The sequence below is a fragment of the Pelophylax lessonae genome (assembly GCF_965119305.1).
Source record: "Pelophylax lessonae genome assembly, chromosome: 2".
NCBI lineage: Eukaryota > Metazoa > Chordata > Amphibia > Anura > Ranidae > Pelophylax > Pelophylax lessonae.
This window is the reverse complement of record NC_138769.1, coordinates 729,642,411-729,666,368: the sequence shown is the minus strand read 5'-3', so window position 1 is coordinate 729,666,368 and position 23,958 is coordinate 729,642,411. Positions and strand designations below refer to the sequence as shown.

The 23,958-nt window shown below is 44.1% G+C and overlaps 1 protein-coding gene across 2 annotated transcripts; it reads left to right on the top strand.

The window, feature by feature from the left end:
* Positions 1 to 1,893: 1,893 nt before the first annotated feature.
* On the top strand, positions 1,894 to 23,693 carry LOC309545661 (ecto-ADP-ribosyltransferase 5-like; the record flags this gene model as incomplete). Of its 2 annotated transcripts, XM_082244933.1 has the most annotated exons (3): positions 1,894 to 2,578; positions 15,086 to 15,118; positions 23,561 to 23,693. In XM_082244933.1, the coding sequence occupies 3 exons, from the start codon at positions 1,894 to 1,896 to the stop codon at positions 23,653 to 23,655; spliced, it is 813 nt and encodes a 270-aa protein (XP_082101059.1). In that variant the 3' UTR covers positions 23,656 to 23,693. The 2 variants fall into 2 exon arrangements, with proteins under 2 accessions (XP_082101059.1, XP_082101058.1); XM_082244932.1 differs by lacking the exon at positions 15,086 to 15,118 and having other exon boundaries at positions 1,921 to 2,578.
* Between the last annotated feature and the right edge of the window lie 265 nt (positions 23,694 to 23,958).

Genomic DNA, 23,958 nt, shown 5'->3' with positions numbered 1-23,958 from the left:
ATGTAACCACAGAGACATACGATCCTACATAGCAGGATCCTATAGTCTCTGCAGTTACACCAGGGAGAATGACAGACGGCTTTGTTTACATCACCCGCCTGCCTTTCTCCCTCTCCTGCGGGAGATCGCAAGTGACCGGCAGACATCAGAGCCGCCGGTCACTCGCGCGGGGATGTCAGGGAACGAGCGGGGGCGGGAGCGCCCTTCCGGCGGTGCGCGCTCGCCCCCTACAGGCTGCTGGGCAGGCGACGTAGTACTACGTCGGTTTGCCCAGGGGCGCCAGACTGCCGCAGTAAATGTACTTACGGCGGTCGGCAAGTGGTTAAAGGAGTTGTAAAATCAGAAGGTTTTTTTTATCTTAATGCATTCTATGCATTAAGATAAAAAGCGTTCTGTGTGTAGCAGCCTCCCCAGCACCCCCTAATACACACCTGAGCCCAGGGCCATCTTATCGAATGGGCATGCGGGGCACTTGCCCGGGGGGGGCCCACCTGCCCAGCCCGAGCCAAGCATCTGTCCCGATTCCCGTGTGCATCCTGCCGCCAAACTTAGCAGGTGGCATGCGCCTGTTGGACCTGCGCTGCTGTCAGGCCACTTGGACCATGGAGGGGGAGCCCACAACTGCAGGAATGCCTGTCCTCCTCCACTGGAACAGGCACACACAGGACAGTCAAGTCTGACTACCGTCCGTGTGTGTGTTGATCAGACCCAGGCACCGAACTTGGAAGCTGTCATAAGCCTCGCACTGCTGTACCAATAAATATTGCCTTATCGATAATTTGCATTTTTATTCTCGTGGGTGATTGTGTAGGTGGTGCCCCAGTGGTGCCCCAGTGCGGGGTTCTCTGCTGACAGCTGAATGTAAAAAAAAAGATTTGCCAGCTAAAAGAATTGTGAGAAGAACGGCGTTTCCCCCCCACATGGGCTGGTATGGATTTGGAGGGTAACCCCACACCAAAATAAAAAGAAAATGGTATGGGGTCCCCATAAAATCTATTTAAGACCCTTATCTGAGCATGCAGCCTGGCAGGTCAGGAAAGGGAGGGGACGAGCTAGCGCCTCCCCCTCCTGAACCATAACAGGCTGCATGCCCCCAACATGCGGCAGTGGGACCCCCCCCCCCCCACTCCAAAGCACCTTGTCTCCATGTTAATGGAGACAAGGGCCTCTTCCCCACAACCTTGGGATGTGTCTGTGGGGGGTCTGCAGGCAGGGGGCTTATCAGAATCTGGAAGCCCCCTTTAACAAGGGGGTCCCCAAATTCTGTTCCCCCATGTACCAAAAGAATTCACCCAAAAAAGTGTCACATAGAAATAAAAAACACAAACACCGTTTTTGACAATTTCTTTATTAAAAATAAAAAATAATGTCCCCCGATGTAGATCCAATGTCAATTATGATTCCTGTCACACTGCCAAACCCGAAAAAAAAAAAAAGCTCAACACTCGGAGACTAACTTCCGTCTGCCCGCTCCTCTGACTGACAGTTCTTAAATAGGTAAGAGGCGGGGCAATCTGGTAACATCATTTGGTGGCCCCGCCACCTTGTGGCATCACCAACCCAGCATGCAATCATGCCTGAAAAACACATCAACTGCATCCGCATAGATGCCAACCTAGACAAAAAGTCCCCAACCCTTTCCAAAAACTCACCGGCTGAGAAACGCATAGATGTGAACGTGTACCATAGGAAACCATGTTAAATGGACTGTAGTGCATTTCTGCAAACTGCAAAATGCACTAAAAAGCTCATAGGTGTGAACGTAGGGTCAATCCATCTTACTATGAAGATAATCTGAGTTGTCTACTACTAGAGGTCACTAAGTTTTGACTACCTCTCAGGCTTAACCAGCTGAATCTTAGTAAGTGTTTTTCCAATCCATTTTTTTCACAGATGAGCCATCAAGTGGTAGTTTTGAACATGATGCCGAATACATTTGATGACCAGTACATCGGCTGTGCAGAGGAGATGGAGCGTGAGATGCCGAAAATTCTAGCGGAAGAGCTGAAATACAACCAGTTTGCTGTAATGTGGGAAAAAGCAAGCCAGGCCTGGAATAGGGAAGGTCTGGCCCTCCCAAGCAAGTTTGATGACAAGTATGGCATAGCAGTTGTATTGTACACAATGGAAAGGCCATACCCTATATATAGACAGCTAAACGGAAATGTCTCAATCGCAGGAAAGTCTAGAGAGTTCTACATGAATAATTTCCATTTTAAAGCTCTTCACTTTTACCTGACCCGAGCCTTACAGGTGCTGAGAACAGGCTGTGCCAAGGAGACTCGGGTCTACAGGGGAACAGAGATCGGTGCTGTAAGCGTAGCTAAGGAAATGCGTTTTAATCGGTTTACATCTTCCTCTGCCAGCATAAAAATTGCTATAAAGTTTGGGAAAAAGCCCTTTTTCATCATATCAACTTGCTATGGTGTGGACATAGCTGACTTATCTGAGTATGAGGAACAAGAATATCTCATTCCCGTTGCAGAAACATTTAACGTGATAAACCAGACTGGAACCACGTATGAGTTGGAGAGCACCGGAAAACTCTGCAGCTATTTCAACTGTGCTTACTTAGGAGGTGAGGACTACATTTCACTGTACGTCTGTCTGTTCACATGCATTCTATTCTTCCAAATGGTTCCAAATCTGTGGCTACTGAGCGGCAGAAACAAAATAGAAATGGGTGTGGTGGAGTAAACCAGGACCATACTTGTTTGCTTTGAAGGTGACGCTAAAGATAACATTTTTTTCTGGTTTTGAATGGAGCGGGGAAAGGCTAGAACCACCACCAGGTTTTATTTGCTCGGCTTGTAGGTAAAGTAACAGAGCCAGATTAATTGCTTTGGAGTTTAAGTGTATTTATTGCATCATAAACATCCAAGGTTACAAACCAGGGCTTTTATTCAGCTGGAACTCGGTGGAACTCAGTTCCACCACCTTTGGCTCAGGCTCCCTGCTCACCACTATCACTCATAAACACAGAGGTCTGACTTCCTGTGTTTTCCAAGTGCAGAATGAGGACAAAGGAGATGCCGGAGCCTGGGGTGCAGTGCGGATGCTGACACCCCCATTGGATGATCTCTCTGCAAGAGAGAGGTGAAGCCACCTACAGTGTGAGGGGAAGAAGGGTGAAAGTGAGATGTGGATGGGGGATGCAGAGCTAAGCAGCTATGGAAGAAGGATGAACTCAGCACTCTGTGTGTTGTCTATCCCTGAACTCTGTATGCAGCACACCCCTGAACTCTGCACTATGTACATAGCACACTCCCGAACTCTGCACTATGTACGTAGCACACTCCCGAACTCTGCGCATAGCACACCCCTGAACTTTGCACTATGTACGTAGCACACTCCCGAACTCTGTGCATAGCAAATCCCTTAACTCTGCACTATGTACGTAGCACACTCCCGAACTCTGCGCATAGCACACCCCTGAACTCTGCACTATATACTTAGCACACTCCCAAACTCTGCCCATAGCACACCCCTGAACTCTGCACTATGTACGTAGCACACTCCCAAACTCTGTGCATAGCACACCCCTGAACTCTGCACTATAAATGTAGCACACTCCCGAACTCTGCGCATAGCACACCCCTGAACTCTGCACTATGTACGTAGCACACTCCCAAACTCTGTGCATAGCACACCCCTGAATTCTGCACTATGTATGTAGCACACTCCCGAACTCTGCGCATAGAAAACCCCTGAACTCTTCACTATGTATGTAGCAGACTCCCGAACTCTGTGCATAGCACACCCCTGAACTTAGCACTATGTACGTAGCACACTCCCGAACTCTGTGCATAGCAAATCCCTTAACTCTGCACTATGTACGTAGCACACTCCCGAACTCTGCGCATAGCACACCCCTGAACTCTGCACTATATAGTTAGCACACTCCCAAACTCTGCGCATAGCACACCCCTGAACTCTGCACTATGTACGTAGCACACTCCCAAACTCTGTGCATAGCACACCCCTGAACTCTGCACTATGTACGTAGCACACTCCCAAACTCTGTGCATAGCACACCCCTGAACTCTGCACTATATACGTAGCACACTCCCGAACTCTGCGCATAGCACACCCCTGAACTCTGCACTATGTACGTAGCACACTCCCAAACTCTGCGCATAGCACACCCCTGAGCTCTGCACTATGTACATAGCACACTCCCGAACTCTGCACTATGTACGTAGCACACTCCCAAACTCTGTGCATAGCACACCCCTGAATTCTGCACTATGTATGTAGCACACTCCCGAACTCTGCGCATAGAAAACCCCTGAACTCTTCACTATGTATGTAGCAGACTCCCGAACTCTGTGCATAGCACACCCCTGAACTTAGCACTATGTACGTAGCACACTCCCGAACTCTGTGCATAGCAAATCCCTTAACTCTGCACTATGTACGTAGCACACTCCCGAACTCTGCGCATAGCACACCCCTGAACTCTGCACTATATAGTTAGCACACTCCCAAACTCTGCGCATAGCACACCCCTGAACTCTGCACTATGTACGTAGCACACTCCCAAACTCTGTGCATAGCACACCCCTGAACTCTGCACTATGTACGTAGCACACTCCCAAACTCTGTGCATAGCACACCCCTGAACTCTGCACTATATACGTAGCACACTCCCGAACTCTGCGCATAGCACACCCCTGAACTCTGCACTATGTACGTAGCACACTCCCAAACTCTGCGCATAGCACACCCCTGAGCTCTGCACTATGTACATAGCACACTCCCGAACTCTGCGCATAGCACACCCCTGAATTCTGCACTTTGTACGTAGCACGCTCCCGAACTCTTCGCATAGCACACCCCTGAACTCTGCACTATGTACGTAGCACACTCTCAAACTCTGTGCATAGCACACCCCTGAACTCTGCACTTTGTATGTAGCACACTCCCCAACTTTGCACATAGCACACCCCTGAACTCTGCACTATGTATGTAGCACACTCCCCAACTCTGCACATAGCACACCCCTGAACTCTGCACTATGTATGTAGCAGACTCCCGAACTCTGTGCATAGCACACCCCTGAACTTAGCACTATGTACGTAGCACACTCCCGAACTCTGTGCATAGCAAATCCCTTAACTCTGCACTATGTACGTAGCACACTCCCGAACCCTGCGCATAGCACACCCCTGAACTCTGCACTATATAGTTAGCACACTCCCAAACTCTGCACATAGCACACCCCTGAACTCTGCACTATGTACGTAGCACACTCCCAAACTCTGTGCATAGCACACCCCTGAACTCTGCACTATGTACGTAGCACACTCCCAAACTCTGTGCATAGCACACCCCTGAACTCTGCACTATGTACGTAGCACACTCCCAAACTCTGTGCATAGCACACCCCTGAACTCTGCACTATATACGTAGCACACTCCCGAACTCTGCGCATAGCACACCCCTGAATTCTGCACTCTGTGTGTAGCCCCTCCAAACTCTGCACCCTGTACATTATACATTCCTGGTATTTAATTCCCCTTTAAGGCCCTCCCACTGTTAGTGAAATTTTGACCAATTTGGGGAGGGGGTTTTGGAGAGGGGGGGGGGGGTCATGGTTGGGTTCCTGCACCAATTTTCGGGGAAAAAAAGTCCTGTTACAAACCAGCACATTTCCACTACTTCACTAGTCAATATGTGTTAGCTAACGTCCCCCGCAGGTGCCTCTCTCCCCCCTATAAAAGTTCTTCCACTACAACTCTTCCCTCCACACCGCAAATGATTCCCTGACCATAACATAGAGTTTTCCTAGGTTTGATCTTTAGATTGCTTTACATATGAGTACAGTAATACTGGATGTTACATGTGTTATACTGTTTATGCCATTGGCATACCACTGGAAAGTTATGTAACTGTTGAGAATACTGTTATATGTTATATACCTTCCCAATTTCTTTAACAAAAAAAAACTATGCACAACAAAGTGAGTAAGAGATGGCGTATACTTTGAAACAACCCCTCCTCCGCTGGGTAGATGGTCTGTCACTTCCACCCCCATCATGGCGGGTTCCTCTAGCCAAAGAGAGAGACTAGTAAGGGGCTTGCCTCTCGGGTGTGGGTGGGCGTGACCCTCTCTGCCTAGATGAGTTTATAATAGCCCGTCTCACTATTGTGCAAGCTCTATAAGGACAAGTATGATATAGATTGAATGTATTACCATTGTATCTTTTTGTAACCAATAAAAAGGATTGAAACACAAACCAACATATTTCAGGGGCTGTAAAATATATACAATAGATCTGGATAGGAAGGAATAGATGCCGAAAGATAATTGGATTCAGTTCTGGACCGGAAGGATTTGCCCCCTTAACGACCAGACCATTTTTTTGCGATTCGGCACTGCGTTACTTGAACGGACAATTGCGCGATCGTGCGACACTGTACCAAAATAAAATTGATGTCCTTTTTTTCCCCACAAATAGAGCGTTCTTTTTGTGGTATTTGATCACCTGTGAGATTTTTATTTTTTCGCTATAAACAAAAAAAAGGGCGACAAATCTGGAAAAAAAAATATATATATTTTTCACATTCTGCTATATAACATCCCCCAAAAAATAAAACTAAAAATCAAAATTTTCCATCGTTTTAGGCCAATTTGCATTCTGCTACATATTTCTTGTTAACAAAAATAGCAATAAGCGTATTTTGATTGGTTTGCGCAAAAGTTATCGCGTCTACCAACTAGAGGAAAGATTTATGTCATTACTATTTATTTATTTATTTTTACTAGTAATGGTGGCGATCTGCGATTTTTAGCGGGACTGCGACATTGTGGCGGACAGATCGGGCCCCTAACTGACATTTTTGACACTTTTGGGAGGACCAGTGACATTACTACAGTAATCAGTGCTAAAAATATGCACTGTTACTGTATTAATGACACTGGCAGGGAAGGGGTTAACCCAGGGGCAATCAAAGGGTTAAATGTGAGCCTAGGGGAGTGTTTTCTAACTGTGGGGGGATGGGCTTGTGAAATGACCACAGAGATCTGTGATCCTATATAGAAGGATCACAGGCGCTCTGTGATCATTTCAGAGAGAAGAACGGTCAGCTGTGCTTACAACTGCTGACCGTCCTTCTCTCTCAGCGGGGAGCGATGGCGGGTGCCCGGCGGCAATCACGGCCACTGGTCCCGTGGCATCCCTGCTGCCTAGTGGGAGCGGGAGCAAACTCGCCCCCAGCACCTCGTGCGCGACCGACGTACAGTTACGTTGTTTCGCGCAGCCGAGCCAGCCTGCCGCAGTAAATCTGAAACCTCAGACCATGATAGGAGTATTGGGTGGATACACCTGCAGGACCAAGAGAACACACTGGCTGACCGCTCACGGATTACATACAAAAAGTGCCTTTTCTTCTTCCCATGTGAGTTGCTATTTTACAAGTAGTCTCAGTATTATTAACCACTTTACCACCGGAGGATTTTGCTGTCTTCCGTCCAGGCCACTTTTTGCGATTCGGCGCTGTGCGACTTCAACTGACAATTGCGCGGTCGTGCGACGCCGTACCCAAACGAAATTTACGTCCTTTTTTTCCCCACAAACAGAGCTTTCTTTTGGTGGTATTTGATCACCTGTGCGATTTTTACTTTTTGCGCTATAAACAAAAAAAGAGCGTTTATTTTGAAAAAATAACAATATTTTTAACATTTTTTTATATGAAATTCCCCCCAAAAAAGATGTAAAAACCAATTTTTTAAAAAATTTTTGGCCAATTTGTTTTCTGCTACCTATGTTTGGTAAAAAAAAAATCGCAATAAGCGTATTTTGATTGGTTTGCGCAAAAGTTATTGCGTTTACTAACAAAGGGAAAGATTTCTGTCATTTTTGGTGTTTTTTTTTTTAACGCGTAATGGCGGCGATCTGCGATTTTTTTTGCGGGACTGCGACATTGCGGCGGACAGATCGGACCCTTGACTGACATTTTTGACACTTTTGGGGGTACCAGTGACATTTCTACAGTAATCAGTGCTATATATATATATGCACTGTTACTGTAAAAATGACACTAGCAGGGAAGGGGTTAATTTTATTGGAGAGGGAGGGGTTAATGTATGCCTGGTGCTTACTGACGTGTAGGGGGGGAGGTGACTGAGTGACACAAGGACAGATCGGATGTCCAGCTATGCTGAACAGTCCGATCTGTCACTCCCTGTCACTATGGAGATCCGTCCGCTTGTGTTTACACAGGCGGGCGGATCTCCGCACTAGATCCCCGGCGATCGGGGCAGAGCAGCGGTGATCGCCGCTGCTCCTCCCCTGGCCCGACTCCCGCTGTGAATGAAAACAGCGGGAGCGAGCCCCCGGCGGCGCGCAAGCGCCGCCCAGAAGGGGGAGTGTCTGACGACGTTAATACTACGTCGTCAGACGATAACGAGCCACTCTGCCGCAGTAGTATTACTGTGAGCGGACGTAAAGTGGTTAAAGTTGCACTTAGTTTTGTGCCCTAAGGGTATGTTCTCTTGGTCCTGCAGGTGTATCCACCCGGTACTCCTATTCTAAGTTTCCCTATTCTCCTGTTCCATTAGTCTGAGGATCCCCGCTGTAGTGAGATTGTCCATCTGAAGCCCCTACTATGTGATGAGCATGATTTTATTTGTCACAATGTGAGTTGCCATTTGTCTTTTCACCACAACAAATCTGTTTATAGACAGTGCATCCGAAAAGTATTCACGTCGCTTAACTTTTGTTCACATTTTGCTATCCTTATTCCAAATTTATTAAATTTATTATTTTCCTCGAAATTCTACAAGCGATAACCAATAATGACAATGTAAATTAAGTTTAGTTTGAAATCACTGAAACGTTTTAAAAAATAAAAAACAAAACAAATTACATGTACATAAGGATTCACAGCCTTTGCTCAATACTTTTAACCACTTAAGCCCCGGAGGATTTGGCTGCTAAACGACCAGGGGGTATTTTGCGATTCGGCACTGCGTAACTTTAACGGACAATTGCGCGGTCGTGCGACGCTGTACCTAAACGAATTTGGCATCCTTTTTTTCCCACAAACAAAGCTTTCTTTTGGCGGTATTTGATCACCTGTGCGATTTTTTGATCACGCGCTATAAACAAAAAAAGAGCGTCAATTTTGCAAAAATAGCAATATTTTTCCCTTTTTTTTATATGAAATTCCCCCCAAAAAAATGTAAAAATCTAAATTTTTTAACATTTTCGGCCAATTTGTTTTATGCTACCTATGTTTGGTAAAAAAAATCGCAAAAAGCGTATTTTGATTGGTTTGCGCAAAAGTTATTGCGTTTACTGACTAAGGGAAAGATTTTTGTCATTTTTGTTGTTTTTTTTTTAACGCGTAATGGCGTCGATCTGCGATTTTTTTGCGGTACTGCGACATTGCGGCGGACAGATCGGACCCTTGACTGACATTTTTGACACTTTTGGGGTTACCAGTGACATTTCTACAGTAATCAGTGCTATATATATGCACTGTTACTGTAAAAATACACTGGTAGTGAAGGGGTTAACTTTATTTGAGAGGGAGGGGCTGTGTGTGTCCCTAGGGGCGTGATTCTTACTGTGATTGGCTGTGGCTTCAGCTGTATGCAGAGTGATCAACGGATCTACATAGTAGATCCATATGATCAGCTCTCATACAGAGGGGAGAATGACAGGCAGCTTGTTTACACAAGCTGCCTGACTTTCTCCCTCTCCCCCGCCGATCGCAGAGTGGCCGGCGGACATCGGGTCCGCTGGTCACACGCGCGGGGGGGTCCGTGACCACGCGGGAGCGGGAGCGTGCCTCCGGCAGCGCGCGCTCGCTCCCTAGACCCTCACAAGCTAGTGACGTAGCCCTACGTCACTTTGCCTGTGAGGGGCTGACCGCCAACGTAGATCGGCGTGCGGCGGTCGGCAAGTGGTTAAGCACCTTTGAAACCAATTACAGCCCTAAGACTTTTTAGGTATGATACTACAAGCTTGGCACACCTATTTTTGGGCAACTTCTCCCATTCCTCTTTGCAGGACCTCTTAAGCTTCATCAGGTTGGATGGGGAGCGTCGGTGCACAGCCATTTTCAGATCTCTCCAGAGATGTTCAATAAGTAGTACATGGATTGCAGGAAAAAACTTACCAGGAAAGGTTAAAGGACCTTAACATGTATAGCTTGGAAGAAAGAAGAGACAGAGGGGATATGATAGAAACTTTTAAATACATAAAGGGAATCAACTCGGTAAAGGAGGTGAGCATATTTAAAAGAAGAAAAACTACCACAAGAGGACACAGTTTTAAATTAGAGGGGCAAAGGTTTAAAAGTAATATGAGGAAGTATTACTTCACTGAGAGAGTAGTGGATGCATGGAATAACCTTCCTGCAGAAGTGGTAGCTGCAAATACAGTGAAGGAGTTTAAGCATGCATGGGATAGGCATAAGGCTATCCTTCATATAAGATAGGGCCAGGGACTATTCATAGGATTCAGATATATTGGGCAGACTAGATGGGCCAAATGGTTCTTATCTGCCGACACATTCTATGTTTCTATGTTTCTAAGGTTCAAGTCTGGGCTCTGGATGGGCTACTCAAGGACAAAGTTGTCCCATAGCCACTCCTTTGATATCTTGGCTGTGTGCTTAGGGTCGTTGTCCGGTTGGAAGATTAACCTTCACCTCAGTCTGAGGTCCAGAGCTCTCTGGAGCAGGTTTTCATCAAGGATGTCCTGTACATTGCTCCATTCATATTTCCCTCGATCTTTACTAGTCTCCCAATTCCTGCCACTGAAAAACATCCCCAGAGCATGATGCTGCCACCACCATGCTTCACTGTAGGGATGGTATTGGCAAGGTGATGTGCGGTCCCTGGTTTCCTCCAGACATGACACTTGCCATTCAGGCCAGAGAGTTCAATCTTTGTTTCATCAGACCAGAGAATTTTGTTTCTCATGGACTGAGAGTCCTTCAGGTGACTTTACTGACTTTACTGAGGAGTGGCTTCTGTCTAGCCACTCTACCACACAGGCCTGATTGGTGGAGTGCTGCAGAGATGATTGTTTTTCTGGAAGGTTCTCCTCTCTCCACCGAAGAATGCTTTAGCTCTGTCAGAGTGACCATCAGGTTCTTGGTCACCTCCTTAAGGCCCTTCTTCTCAGATCACTCAGTTTGGCACTGAGGCCCACTCTAGGAAGAGTCCTGGTGGTTTCAAAATTCCATTTATGGATGATGGAGGCCACTGTGCTCATTGGGACTTTCAATGCTGCGGTCATTTTTCTGTACTCTTCCCCAGATCTGTGCCTCAATACAATCCTGTCTCGGAGTTCTATAGACAATTCCTTGGACTTCATGCCTTGGTTTCGGCTCCCACATGCACTGTTAAAGCGGAGTTCCGGGCACAAAATCTGTATTTTTTTTTTTTGTGCCCCTCCGCTAGCTACACATAACCTGAAAAGGAATTGGATAGTTATTTTTTTTTTTTTGTACACTCACCTTGTAATCGAAGATCGTAAATACTCACCTCAGGGTACTACCTCCTCCAGCGCCGAGGCTCACCCCGTCACTTCCTGCCTCGCGATGATTCCTGGGAGCTGAACGTCATCGCTCCCAGGAATCAATGCGACGGCACCGGCCCCGCACGTCACTTCCGGGCGACGCCGCATTCCCCTGCTAAACAGCTTCTGGGCATGCCCAGAAGCTGTTTAGGAATGCGGCGCCGCACCGGAAGTGACGAGAGGGGCCGGTGCGGCGCATTCTGGGAGAAGAAGACGCGGAAGAAGACACTGAAGAGGACCGCGCCGGCTTCAGCTGCCCACAAGAGAGATGGAAACGCTGTGGAAGAAATTTTCAAAGTAAGTATTTCTTCTTGCAGGTAAGTGCGAACCGGGACAGATCAGAGGCTAGCCATTGTGGAATGTGCTAGCCCTGACTGTCCCGGGGGTATGTTCATCAAAAAATGAGATCTGTGCCCGGAACTCCGCTTTAACTGTGGGACGTTATACAGAAAGGTGTGTGCCTTTCCAAATCATGTCCAATCAACTGAATTTACCACAGGTGGACTCCAATGAAGTTGTGGAAACATCTCAAGGATGATCAGTGGAAACATGATGCACCTGAGCTCAATTTTGACTGCCATGGCAAAGTCTGTGAATACTTATAGTATGTACATTTTTTCATTTTTTATTTTTAATAAATTTGCAAAGATTTCAAACAAACTTCTTTCACGTTGTCATTATGGGGTATTGTTTGTATCATTTTGAGGAAAATAATGAATTTATTCAATTTAGGAATAAAGCTGTAACATAACAAAATGTGAAAAAAGTGAAGCTCTGTCAATACTTTCCGGATGAACTGTGCAACACTCAGATTGTGCACTGCTGTTCTTCTTATCTGTTTGTCTAGAGATACTTCAGTCTGTTTGTCTAGAGATACTTCAGTCTCTTCAGAGGTGCTGCATTTGGTGCATTGAGATCAGCAGAAAGGTGCCCTAAACACTCCTATTGGACTCTATGAACTTTTTGCTGTTCTGCATAGAACTTTATGTACACACAGCACTTATTGCGCCATATACCCCATTACTACTGTACTGAGAACCCAAACATCTGTGATGGATGACAATGCTAATGTTGGGTCTCCATTCAAGGCTGGTAAGCTATGCCAATGCCACCCTCTTCAGATTGGGAGATGTTAAAAAACACATACTATACTTCATATACAGCTTTGAAGCACAGGCAATCTCAAAGGGGCATGTGTTGTGGAATATTGAGCAGATCATGGCTAGCAAGTGCAAGATTTATTTACACCTGAACTCTGGGGGATGGCCTCTGTGACTGTAGTGCATTGGTCCCTCTCCCCCCTCATATGGCAGGGGCTATAGATGAGTACTTTATTTTAGAGGAGAGAAAGTTCACAGACTAGCTTTGCTCTGAAGAATGTTGTTGGCCAATGCATTAGCCTCTAGGCCTTGCGCCTTTTTGTTTTCTTTATAGAGCTTCATACTTCTCAGGAACAATTAAGTTACCTATGTTGGATTGTGATGGGCTGCCAGCATTTTTTATATTCCTAAAAAAATGCTTTAGCTGGTTTGTGCACCATTAGTGTGTTCTTCCCCTACACCTCCCAATCCCAGCTTCAAGTTAACCTTTCGATGACCTTTCATGTACTGTATGAGGTTTGACAAGATCATTGCACTCTACATCACCAATTTTACTCCACACTGCCAAACTAAATTGTGTTTGGATCTACTTTTGCCCTTCTCCCCCCAAGGTTTTTTATTGGTGTATCCCTACAAAGAAAGATTCAGCTTATCTGTTTTAGTGACTATTATCACCAAGACAGAAAGTGATGGGAAACCCAACACTTTACAGTTGCCACCAGCAATGCTAGGACAAGGTTCTTTAGCAGTAGCACCCAACGCAAAAATGCCACAGTGCGCTCTCCCATGGACTGTGGACTTGCTTAACACCATAGGTTGAAGGTCCTGCCTTTTTTGAACCCCTCTCCTGTTGAAGTGCCCAAGGCAGCCACATTTTGTGTCACCCCCTCGCCCTGGCCTATATCATCATATTAGGAAAAGAGTGGAGGACACCTGTAAAAAATCTGGATTTTATATAATTTTGGGAAGATTTCCTCTCACTCCTGTTATCCTGTTGCGTTTGGCTTTAAATGTATTTCCATTAGAACAGCCTTTCTCAACCTTTTTAACATAAAGTAACTCTTAAAATTAAAATTTGGTCTCATGGAACCCTTGCTAATAATCAATATAGCTCACAGTATATTAGTGTGATGGTCAGTGGGAATATTGCTTCTTACAGATTGCAGACACTGGAAATAATCCCCCTTATATATAGCTTAAAAGATAACTGATGCCAGAAGTTGCTCCATGCTTATGGAACCCCTAGCATCCTCTGGCGGAACCCTAGGGTTGAGAGACTTCATTAGAGTATTGAACAAATTTTAGTGGTGTGGCTATGGGAGTGAACACCTGGCTGACACCCGCCAGAGGGGTGCCACCATCAAGTACAGGGGCTTAGTATAAGGGGGGTCAGGAGGGTTCAACTCCTCCAGAGAAACCATCCACAGTGGCACAGTCTGTCTTCTCCACGCAGTAATATGCACTGCAATAAGAAAGCATACTTTCTACTTTTCCAGCTGTCCAGCAGCTATGTCCAAGGATCTGAGCCATGGGGACAACAGCAGTGATGTCTACCATTATCCCTTGTGCCCAGAACATACCGAGAATGTAGCAAGATGCTGGGCACTGGAACGCACTGCATTCCAGCAACCCAGCAATGAAAGGAACACTGTACTGTGGGAGGAGATATCTCTGCCCACAGTATAAGCAAAGTCCCAGCCTGGAGGGAGAGAGAGCAGCACGGGAACCTCTAATCAGGTAAGGGATCAACAATTGGGCAGTGGAGGAGGCTAGAATTGAATGGCATTTAAATTTAACCCCTCCCCATGACCACCAAGGCTGGGGAGAGGTGAGTTATCTTTCACTGTATGACCACAAATGCACATGGGGTGGGGGGGGGTGAGGGGTTGGTGGGATAAAATACAAACGCCTTGCCCAGCAATGCAGGATGGGGAAATAAGCACAGTTCTTTAAAGTTTTTAAATTTTAAGTTCTTTTATTTTCATATGATATTGTTCAGATGTGCTAGTTGCTTGGTAGTAGCTAACGCCACTGTTGCCATTATATGCAGTGTTATATCAGAAAAAAAAAATATTTTGGAGGGGTTGACACCGTGTTTTACTGCACCAGGCGGCACTAAGCCTAATGACGCCACTGACAATTTCAACAAACTATGGCATGGTTGTATTATGCTGTATCTTTGAAATTTAACAGCTTGAAAATGTTTTTGCATATATCAGGGTGGAGTTTGGACCAGCAGGGGGTTACATTTGTAAAGAAATGGTCAGGAATCTGCAAACTTACAAGGGTAATTTTTTTGTCTGAGGGTGGGATTTCAGTATAAATGGGGCAGGGTTCAAAGTTAACCCAGTTTTACATTTGGAGGGTTTGCAAAGTATGGTGTGTGGGTTTGGTAATGGTGCTTTTCATTATTCTGTTTAATAACTTTCTTATTTCATATTTTTACAGGCGAGAAGAGAGACAGTCCCGTGTGCAATACTGGTAAGAGAACTGAAAATGTATTAATTGATATATACAGGGATATGTGCTAAAGAGGCAGATCAGTGTCCAGGCTGACCAATCCTCCCCTTTAGAAGGGATCATGTGACCAGATGCCTAGGCGTTAGGGGTACAATTACATTATGACACTGTGGGGTTGATTTAAATGTATTTTCATTAGAACAGCCTTTCTCAACCTTTTTAAGCCAATCAGCTTCTACTTTCAGTTTGTTCAATTAAGATTTGACAAAAAATAACAAAAAAAACTGGAAGCTGATTGGTTTCTATGCAGAGCTTCACCAGATTTTGCACTCTCCAGTTTTAATAAATCAACCCCACTGTTTTGAGTGGACCTCAAAGCGGAGTTCCACCCTCAAAATCAACTTTACCCCATCCGCTTGCTCTAAATTACCTGAAAAAGAATTGGATAATTACATTTTGTTTTTATTCACTTACCTTGTTTGTAAAGAAAATATACCTACCTTCCTTCCTCTTCCTCTCTCTGTGGACATGACCGCCGTCGTCACTTCCTCCTTGCATTGACTCCTGGGAGATGAGCGTCATCGATCCCAGGAGTCAATGCGCCTGCACCGGCCCTGCTCATCACTTCCGGTGCAGGCGCGTCATTCCCTGCTGAACAGCTTCTGGGCATGCCCAGAAGCTGTGCAGGGATGGCGCGCCTGCACCGGAAGTGACAAGCAGGGCCGGTGCAGGGAATTCTGGGACTACAACGTCACTGAAGAGGACACCGAAGAGGACACTCCGGCTTCAGCTGCCCACACCTGAGATGGCAGCGCTGGAGAAGACATTTTCAAGGTAAGTATTTCTTCTAAAAGGTAAGTGAAACAGGGGACAGTTCAGAGGCTATCGTTGCTTAAATGCACTAGCCCTGACTGTCCCGGGGGTATTTTTATCTAAAAATTTTCTTTCAGGGTGGAACTCCGCTTTAAGGATTCCAACTAGCTTGAATAAGACTCGCTGTGCTGTACATCCAAAAACTCTGCATATTGCATTTCTTTTTCCACACACATTTATATACAATATGAGAACGTACTAGAGATTAAAGTATTATTATCATGATCATTGTTACAGCAAGCAGAGAGGCGTACAGATTGTAAACAAGCTATAAGGGGAAAGAATAGAATAGAATTTGCAAAAAAGGAAAAAATTTCTAGGAAATGCATTTCCTATTTTTTTTTTTTTTACTTTTTTGTTCTGCTTTCTAAGTGCACTTGGCTGACACAAACGTGTATCAGAAAATCACCAATAAAAGGAAGTACTGTGTACAAATGGGGAGAAGGATTCACTTCCCCGAAATGTTCTCTATGAACTGTTCTGCTTTCTAAGTACAGAGAAGGATTCACTTCCCCGAAATGTTCTCTGAACTGTGCATGTGGAAATGGCTCAGTGATCTCTGTACAGCACTGCGGTATATGTCAGAGATATATAAATGAATTATAATAATAATAGTGTGTGACTGTGGAGATACATTAGAGCAGCCTTTCTCAACCAGTGTGCCGCGGCACACTGGTGTGCCGCCAGAGGTTCTAAGGTGTGCCACAGGGTCATGGGAGAGAAGGGCTATCAGATGAGCCCTATCTCCCGATCCCCTGCCAAACTGTACATCAGCACTGATAGAGAGCTTGGTCAGCCTCAAAAGTGAAAGTAAAGGGGGGGGAGTGTGCTGTGCTCTCTGCTTCCCCCTACAGTGCCAAGAATTTATGGCGCGATTTTGCGTGTGTTCCGCAACAACCAGTAACGTGACTCAAGCCTTGGACAGGGGTACCTCAAGACTGAAAATACTTTTTAAGGGTGCCCCAACTGGAAAAAGGTTGAGAAACACTGTATTAGAGTGTACATTTTCGTTTATTAAAAAATCTTACAAACATACAACATAATAAAAACATATTTCCATATATACAGAATAAATAAATGATATATAAACAAACAAAAAGTAGCTTACTTCAGCATAAAAAAGCAAACTAGCTTTTTTGCCAGAAAACATAAACAGAACCAAATATACAAACCAAGATAAATGGTTTTATTATTATTATAATGCACAACAAAGCCCTAACCTCCACCTAAACACCCCCTCAGGCTAAGAAACGATTCCACATTTATCCCATGCATGCCGCCTTTATCCAAAAATCTGATCTTATAAAAAATCTAAGGAACGTGAAAGGACAAAAAGAAAAGCCGCACACCCAGAGACTGACAGACAGCAGCTTCGGTGACCTGACATTCCTCCACGCCTTTGTCCAGGCTCCCGGCCGACAACTGTCCTTCTCAAGACCCCAAATCTTCCCAACCTCACCCAGAATGTTGTGCACCACCACCACCTCGACAGGAAGGGCATTTTTCCGAGTGGAATCCTGACACCGTGCATTCCATGTAAAGTAACAGACTACTAAGCTAACTATTAAAAGTGTCTCAAAATCAAAATCCCGATGCGTCTCATACGGCCCGTACGGCCACTCCACATAACTCAAGCGGGAAAGGAAAGGGATACCCAAAGCCCCACCCACCCATCTATAGCCTTCTATATTGAAGGGGCAAGAAGCAAGAAATGGTCCATCGTCTCCTCCACATCACCACACTCCAATCTTGGATAACCAAGGTTCCTTGCTGAGCGATGCTTCAAGTTGCCCTTCACGCAGAGTCTGCTATGGAACGAGAGCCAGACCCTCCCTCATAACAGGACCTGGGCAATTCCCAAGGCCAGTGGCTGGCTAAAGGCAGATTCCACAACCCTCCTCTCCAGGGCCTTCCTAGGAAGAGACTTATTTTCCACTGGCCCTATTAATGAGGTTCAGTTTGTTCCCCCATAACAGCTAGAAGAAGAAGGTGTAGATCTTCACATAGAGACACTGGGGAAACACAGACAAAGCTGAAATACAGAAATACTGAGATCAGGTAAGTTTTAACCGCCTTAGCGGTAATCCCGAGCGTGACTCGGGGTTGATTTTTCATTGCAGGAACGGTAACCCCGAGTCACGCTCGGGGTGGATTGCAGAGAGCGCAGCGGAGCTTCTCTTACCTTATCCTGGCGATCCAGCGATGATCTCTCATTGCTGCGACCGCCAGCCGAGAGTCCCGCCGCTCCTCCGTCCCTCCGTCGGTACGATCACTTCCTAGTTCCGTTCCCTGCAGCAGCAATGCTGCATGGGAGCGGAACTAGGGAGGGAAATTCAAAAAAAAAAAAAAAAAACGTTACACAAAACACACTTTATATTATATTATATATATATATGCATATATATATATATATATATATATATATATATATATATATGCATATATATATATATATATATATATATATATATATATATATATATATATACATGCATATATATATATATATATATATATATATATATATATATATATAATATGCACACACACACACACACATATATATATATATATATATATATATATATATATATATATATATATATATATATATATATAAATTATATTATTGATTCAATTATAATTCATGCGTTATATATTATATATATATATGTGTGTGTATATATATATATATATATATATACACACACACATATCTGTATATAATATATAATGCATGAATTATAATCTAATCAATAATATAATTTTATTATATATATTATATATTAAATAATAAAATAATATTATTGATTTGATTATAATTCATGCGTTTGTGTTTCAAATTTATCACATCTGGGATGTCTACTAGAGTCTTGTTTTGGTCAGGTTTAAGTCAGTAATTACTAAGAATTGTAGGCCTATAATACATAACGCCAAATTTCCATGAAAAGAATTGTACCGCTTTTGGTATGTAATTCCAGACATAATCATACCGCCAGGGAGGTTAATCAGGTCAATCCTTTCCCTGTAAGAGAGTTTCTATTCCTTCCAGCTGGCAACCTTGGCATTGGCATCTTGTAGCCTGCTTTCCCAATTTTCAAGGCCGTAATCGGCAGGAAAAAAAATTGATGCCTAAAACTTTAATCTCCTGCCGGGGCTCTGAGAAGGTGTCCGGAAGCTCGAAGCTATCGCCTTCCTCTCCCATCCAGAAAACATTACTCTTATCCTGATTGATCTTTGAGCTTGATACTTCAGCACACTGCTCCATCACCAAGACCACCTGCTCCGCCTCTTCTGTCCCAGAGATGAAAACAGATACGTCATCAGGATAGGCCACAACCCTCAAAGGGGGCTCACCAGGAATATCCAAACGCACTCCGCACAACAGTAAGTTCCCTTACTGTTCCCTAGATGACGGGATTGATTGCGAACGCGTATAGCAGAGGACTCAAATGACACCCCTGATGCACACCCAAGCCAACCTCAAAGGGCCATCCAATCCAATCATTCACAAGCATGAAGTTGTCCGCCCCTCTGTACAAAGTCTTCAGCCAACTGATAAAGCCCCCATCCAGGCCATACATGCCAAGAAGCAGCCATAGGTACTCATGATTGACCCGATCAAAAGCTTTAGCCTAATCCAATGCCTTCAGGTACTTTCTCCAGCCTGCAGCCCTGCACCGTTGCAGGGCCACCCAGGCAGCTAACACCGCTGAAAAAGTGCTTCTATCCTGAACCGAACAGTGCTGGTGGTGAGAAAGTAGATTGCCCACTACAGACGATAATCGCCAGAAAATTATTTTTGCCAGTATCTTCCTATCAATATTGAGAAGGCTAATGGGCCGCCAATTCTCAATTCTTGAAGAATCTTTACCCTTTGACAGAAGAATCACTGCAGATTGTTGCATGGAGGGAGAGATCGCACCCCTCTCTCAGACAGCCATTAAAAATCTCCACCAAATACGGGGCCAGAGTAACCTTAAAGTGCTTATAAAACTCGGCTGTCAGTCCATCTGGCCCGGGTGACTTCCTTATGGCAAGCTTATCAATCGCCATAACCACCTCATCTGCAGGGATGTCCTTTGTCAAACTCACCAGAGAACTGCCGTTTCCCAGTCCTGGAATAGAATCCAGAAAACTTGACATGCCAGCCCGATCAAGGTCTCTACTAACCAGGAGGTCAGCATAATATGACCTGGCGGTATATAATATTTTTAAATATACAGTATCTCACAAAAGTGAGTACACCCCTCACATTTTTGTAAATATTTTAATATATCTTTTCATGTGACAACACTGAAGAAATGACACTTTGCTAGTCTCTGAAGAGAGGGGATCATGCTCTACTTCAGTATGTCCCAATATGTAAGGCACACTTGTCTTTGTACTCCTCACCTGGTTGCCCCACACACGCTTGACACCATCTAAGCCAAAAAAGTTTATCTTGGTCTCATCAGACCACAGGTCATGGTTCCAGTAATCCATGTCCTTAGTCTGCTCATCTTCAAAAAATTGTCTTTAGAAGAGGCTTCCTTCCTGGACAACAGCCATGCAGACCAATTTGATGCAGTGTGCGACGTATGGTCTGAGCACTGACAGGCTGACCCCCCCGCACCCTTTCAGCCTCTGCAGCAACGCTGGCAGCACTCATACGTCTATTTCCCAAAGACAATCTCTGGATATAACGCTGAGCACATGCACTCAACTTCTTTGGTCGACCATGGTGAGGCTTGTTCTGAGTGGAACCTGTCCTGTTAAACTGCAGTATGGTCTTGGCCACCGTGCTGCAGCTCAGTTTCAGGGTCTTGGCAATCTTCTTATAGCCTAGGCCATCTTTATGTAGAGCAACAATTCTTTTTTTTAGATCCTCAGAGAGTTCCTTGCCATGAGGTGCCATGTTTAACTTCCAGTGACCAGTATGAGAGAATGAGAGCGATAACACCAAATTTAACACACCTGCTCCCCATTCACACCTGAGACCTTGTAACACTAACGAGTCACATGACACCGGGGAGGTAAAGTGGCTAATTGGGCCTAATTTGCACATTTTTACTTAGGGGTGTACTCACTTTTGTTGCCAGCTGTTTAGACATTAATGTCTGTGTTGAGTTATTTTTAGGGGACAGCAAATTTACACTGTTATACAAGCTGTACACTCGCTACTTTGTAGCAAAGTGTAATTTCTTCAGTGTTGTCACATGAAGAGATATAATAAAATATTTACAAAAATGTGAGGGGTGTACTCACTTTTGTGAGATACTGTATATTAATAATAGTGTGTGACTGATGTGACTGGCACAGTGTTCTCTGTACAGCACTGTGGTATATATCAGAGCTATTTAAATGTATAATAATAGTGTATGATTGGGGAGACAGTGGAGTGTAAGCTCTGCTGGTGCAGAGACCGATGTGACTGGCTCAGTGTTCTCTGTACAGCACTGCAGTATATGTCAGAGCTATATAACTGTATTTTTATAATAATAGTTTTTTTAACTAAATGAACACAATTATAATAATGAACAAGAATATAAACAGTCAGGTAATTATAAAATAATTTATTATTATGCCTATTTATCTATCTAATCTATCTATCTATCTATCTATCTATCTATCTATCTATCTATCTATCTATCTATCTATCTATCTATCTATCTATCTATCTATCTATCTATCGTGCCTTGCGAAAGTATTCGGCCCCCTTGAACTTTGCGACCCTTTGCCACATTTCAGGCTTCAAACATAAAGATATAAAACTATAATTTTTTGTGAAGAATCAACAACAAGTGGGACACAATCATGAAGTGGAACGAAATTTATTGTATATTTTAAACTTTATTAACAAATAAAAAACTGAAAAATTGGGAGTTCAAAATTATTCAGCCCCCTTAAGTTAATACTTTGTAGCGCCACCTTTTGCTGCGATTACAGCTGTAAGTCGCTTGGGGTATGTCTCTATCAGTTTTGCACATCGAGAAAATGAAATTTTTGCCCATTCCTCCTTGCAAAACAGCTCGAGCTCAGTGAGGTTGGATGGAGAGCGTTTGTGAACTGCAGTTTTCAGTTCTTTCCACAGATTCTCGATTGGATTCAGGTCTGGACTTTGACTTGGCCATTCTAACACCTGGATATGTTTATTTGTGAACCATTCCATTGTAGATTTTGCTTTATGTTTTGGATCATTGTCTTGTTGGAAGACAAATCTCTGTCCCAGTCTCAGGTCTTTTGCAGACTCCATCAGGTTTTCTTCCAGAATGGTCCTGTATTTGGCTCCATCCATCTTCCCATCAATTTTAACCATCTTCCCTGTCCCTGCTGAAGAAAAGCAGGCCCAAACCATGATGCTGCCACCACCATGTTTGACAGTGGGGATGGTGTGTTCAGGGTGATGAGCTGTGTTGCTTTTACGCCAAACATAACCTTTTGCATTGTTGCCAAAAAGTTTGATTTTGGTTTCATCTGACCAGAGCACCTTCTTCCACATGTTTGGTGTCTCCCAGGTGGCTTGTGGCAAACTTTAAACGACACTTTTTATGGATATCTTTAAGAAATGGCTTTCTTCTTGCCACTCTTCCATAAAGGCCAGATTTGTGCAGTATGCGACTGATTGTTGTCCTATGGACAGAGTCTCCCACCTCAGCTGTAGATCTCTGCAGTTCATCCAGAGTATAGAAAAATATAAAAAAGAAATATACCCGCGCCCTTAAATGAAGCAGCAAGCTCAAAAACGCCTGGAATGTATGGTAGAGATATAAAATACAAGGAGTAGTGCGACTCCTTGTATTTTATAGTTCATCCAGAGTGATCATGGGCCTCTTGGCTGCATCTCTGATCAGTCTTCTCCTTGTATGAGCTGAAAGTTTAGAGGGACGGCCAGGTCTTCGTAGATTTGCAGTGGTCTGATACTCCTTCCATTTCAATATTATTGCTTGCACAGTGCTCCTTGGGATGTTTAAAGCTTGGGAAATCTTTTTGTATCCAAATCCAGCTTTAAACTTCTCCACAACAGTATCTCGGACCTGCCTGGTGTGTTCCTTGTTCTTCATGATGCTCTCTGCGCTTTAAACGGACCTCTGAGACTATCACAGTGCAGGTGCATTTATACGGAGACTTGATTACACACAGGTGGATTCTATTTATCATCATTAGTCATTTAGGTCAACATTGGATCATTCAGAGATCCTCACTGAACTTCTGGAGAGAGTTTGCTGCACTGAAAGCAAAGGGGCTGAATAATTTTGCACGCCCAATTTTTCAGTTTTTTATTTGTTAACAAAGTTTGAAATATCCAATAAATTTCGTTCCACTTCATGATTGTGTCCCACTTGTTTATTCTTCACAAAAAATTACAGTTTTAAATCTTTATGTTTGAAGCCTGAAATGTGGCAAAAGGTTGCAAAGTTCAAGGGGGCCGAATACTTTCGCAAGGCACTGTATCTATCTATCTATCTATCTATCTATCTATCTATCTATCTATCTATCTATCTATCTATCTATCTATCTATCTATCTATCTATTATATATATATGTATAACTTTAATTAACTAAACGGGTGGAATATGGATCTCAGGTATTATCATTTCTCATCTTCAGGTTCGGCAGGATTTCTGTTGTCTGGGCCCAGGACTCACTTCATCATCACTGGACTGATGGTTATACTTAATCTAAAGTTTGCCATCTTTTTCTGAGGTCACCCTATGCTAATGTATCTCAGCACTGCGTGAACTCCACTATCACCACCCCATCTTGATAAATGTGCTGATAAGTTGGCCTTGCGAAACTCCATCCAAAACTTCAGTTCTGGGTTTAGATGGAGCTGGGAAAGGTTATAACCTCTGTTGTGTTTTTGTTGATATTTTCGCACACTTACTACTCTGGTAACAGGGGATCAGAGGGATAGGAATCAATCAGATGGATACAAGAGCAAAAAAAATTTGGGGACGATTTACAAGAAATGGAAAGTTCAAAATCCAGTGCAGCTTTTCAACCAG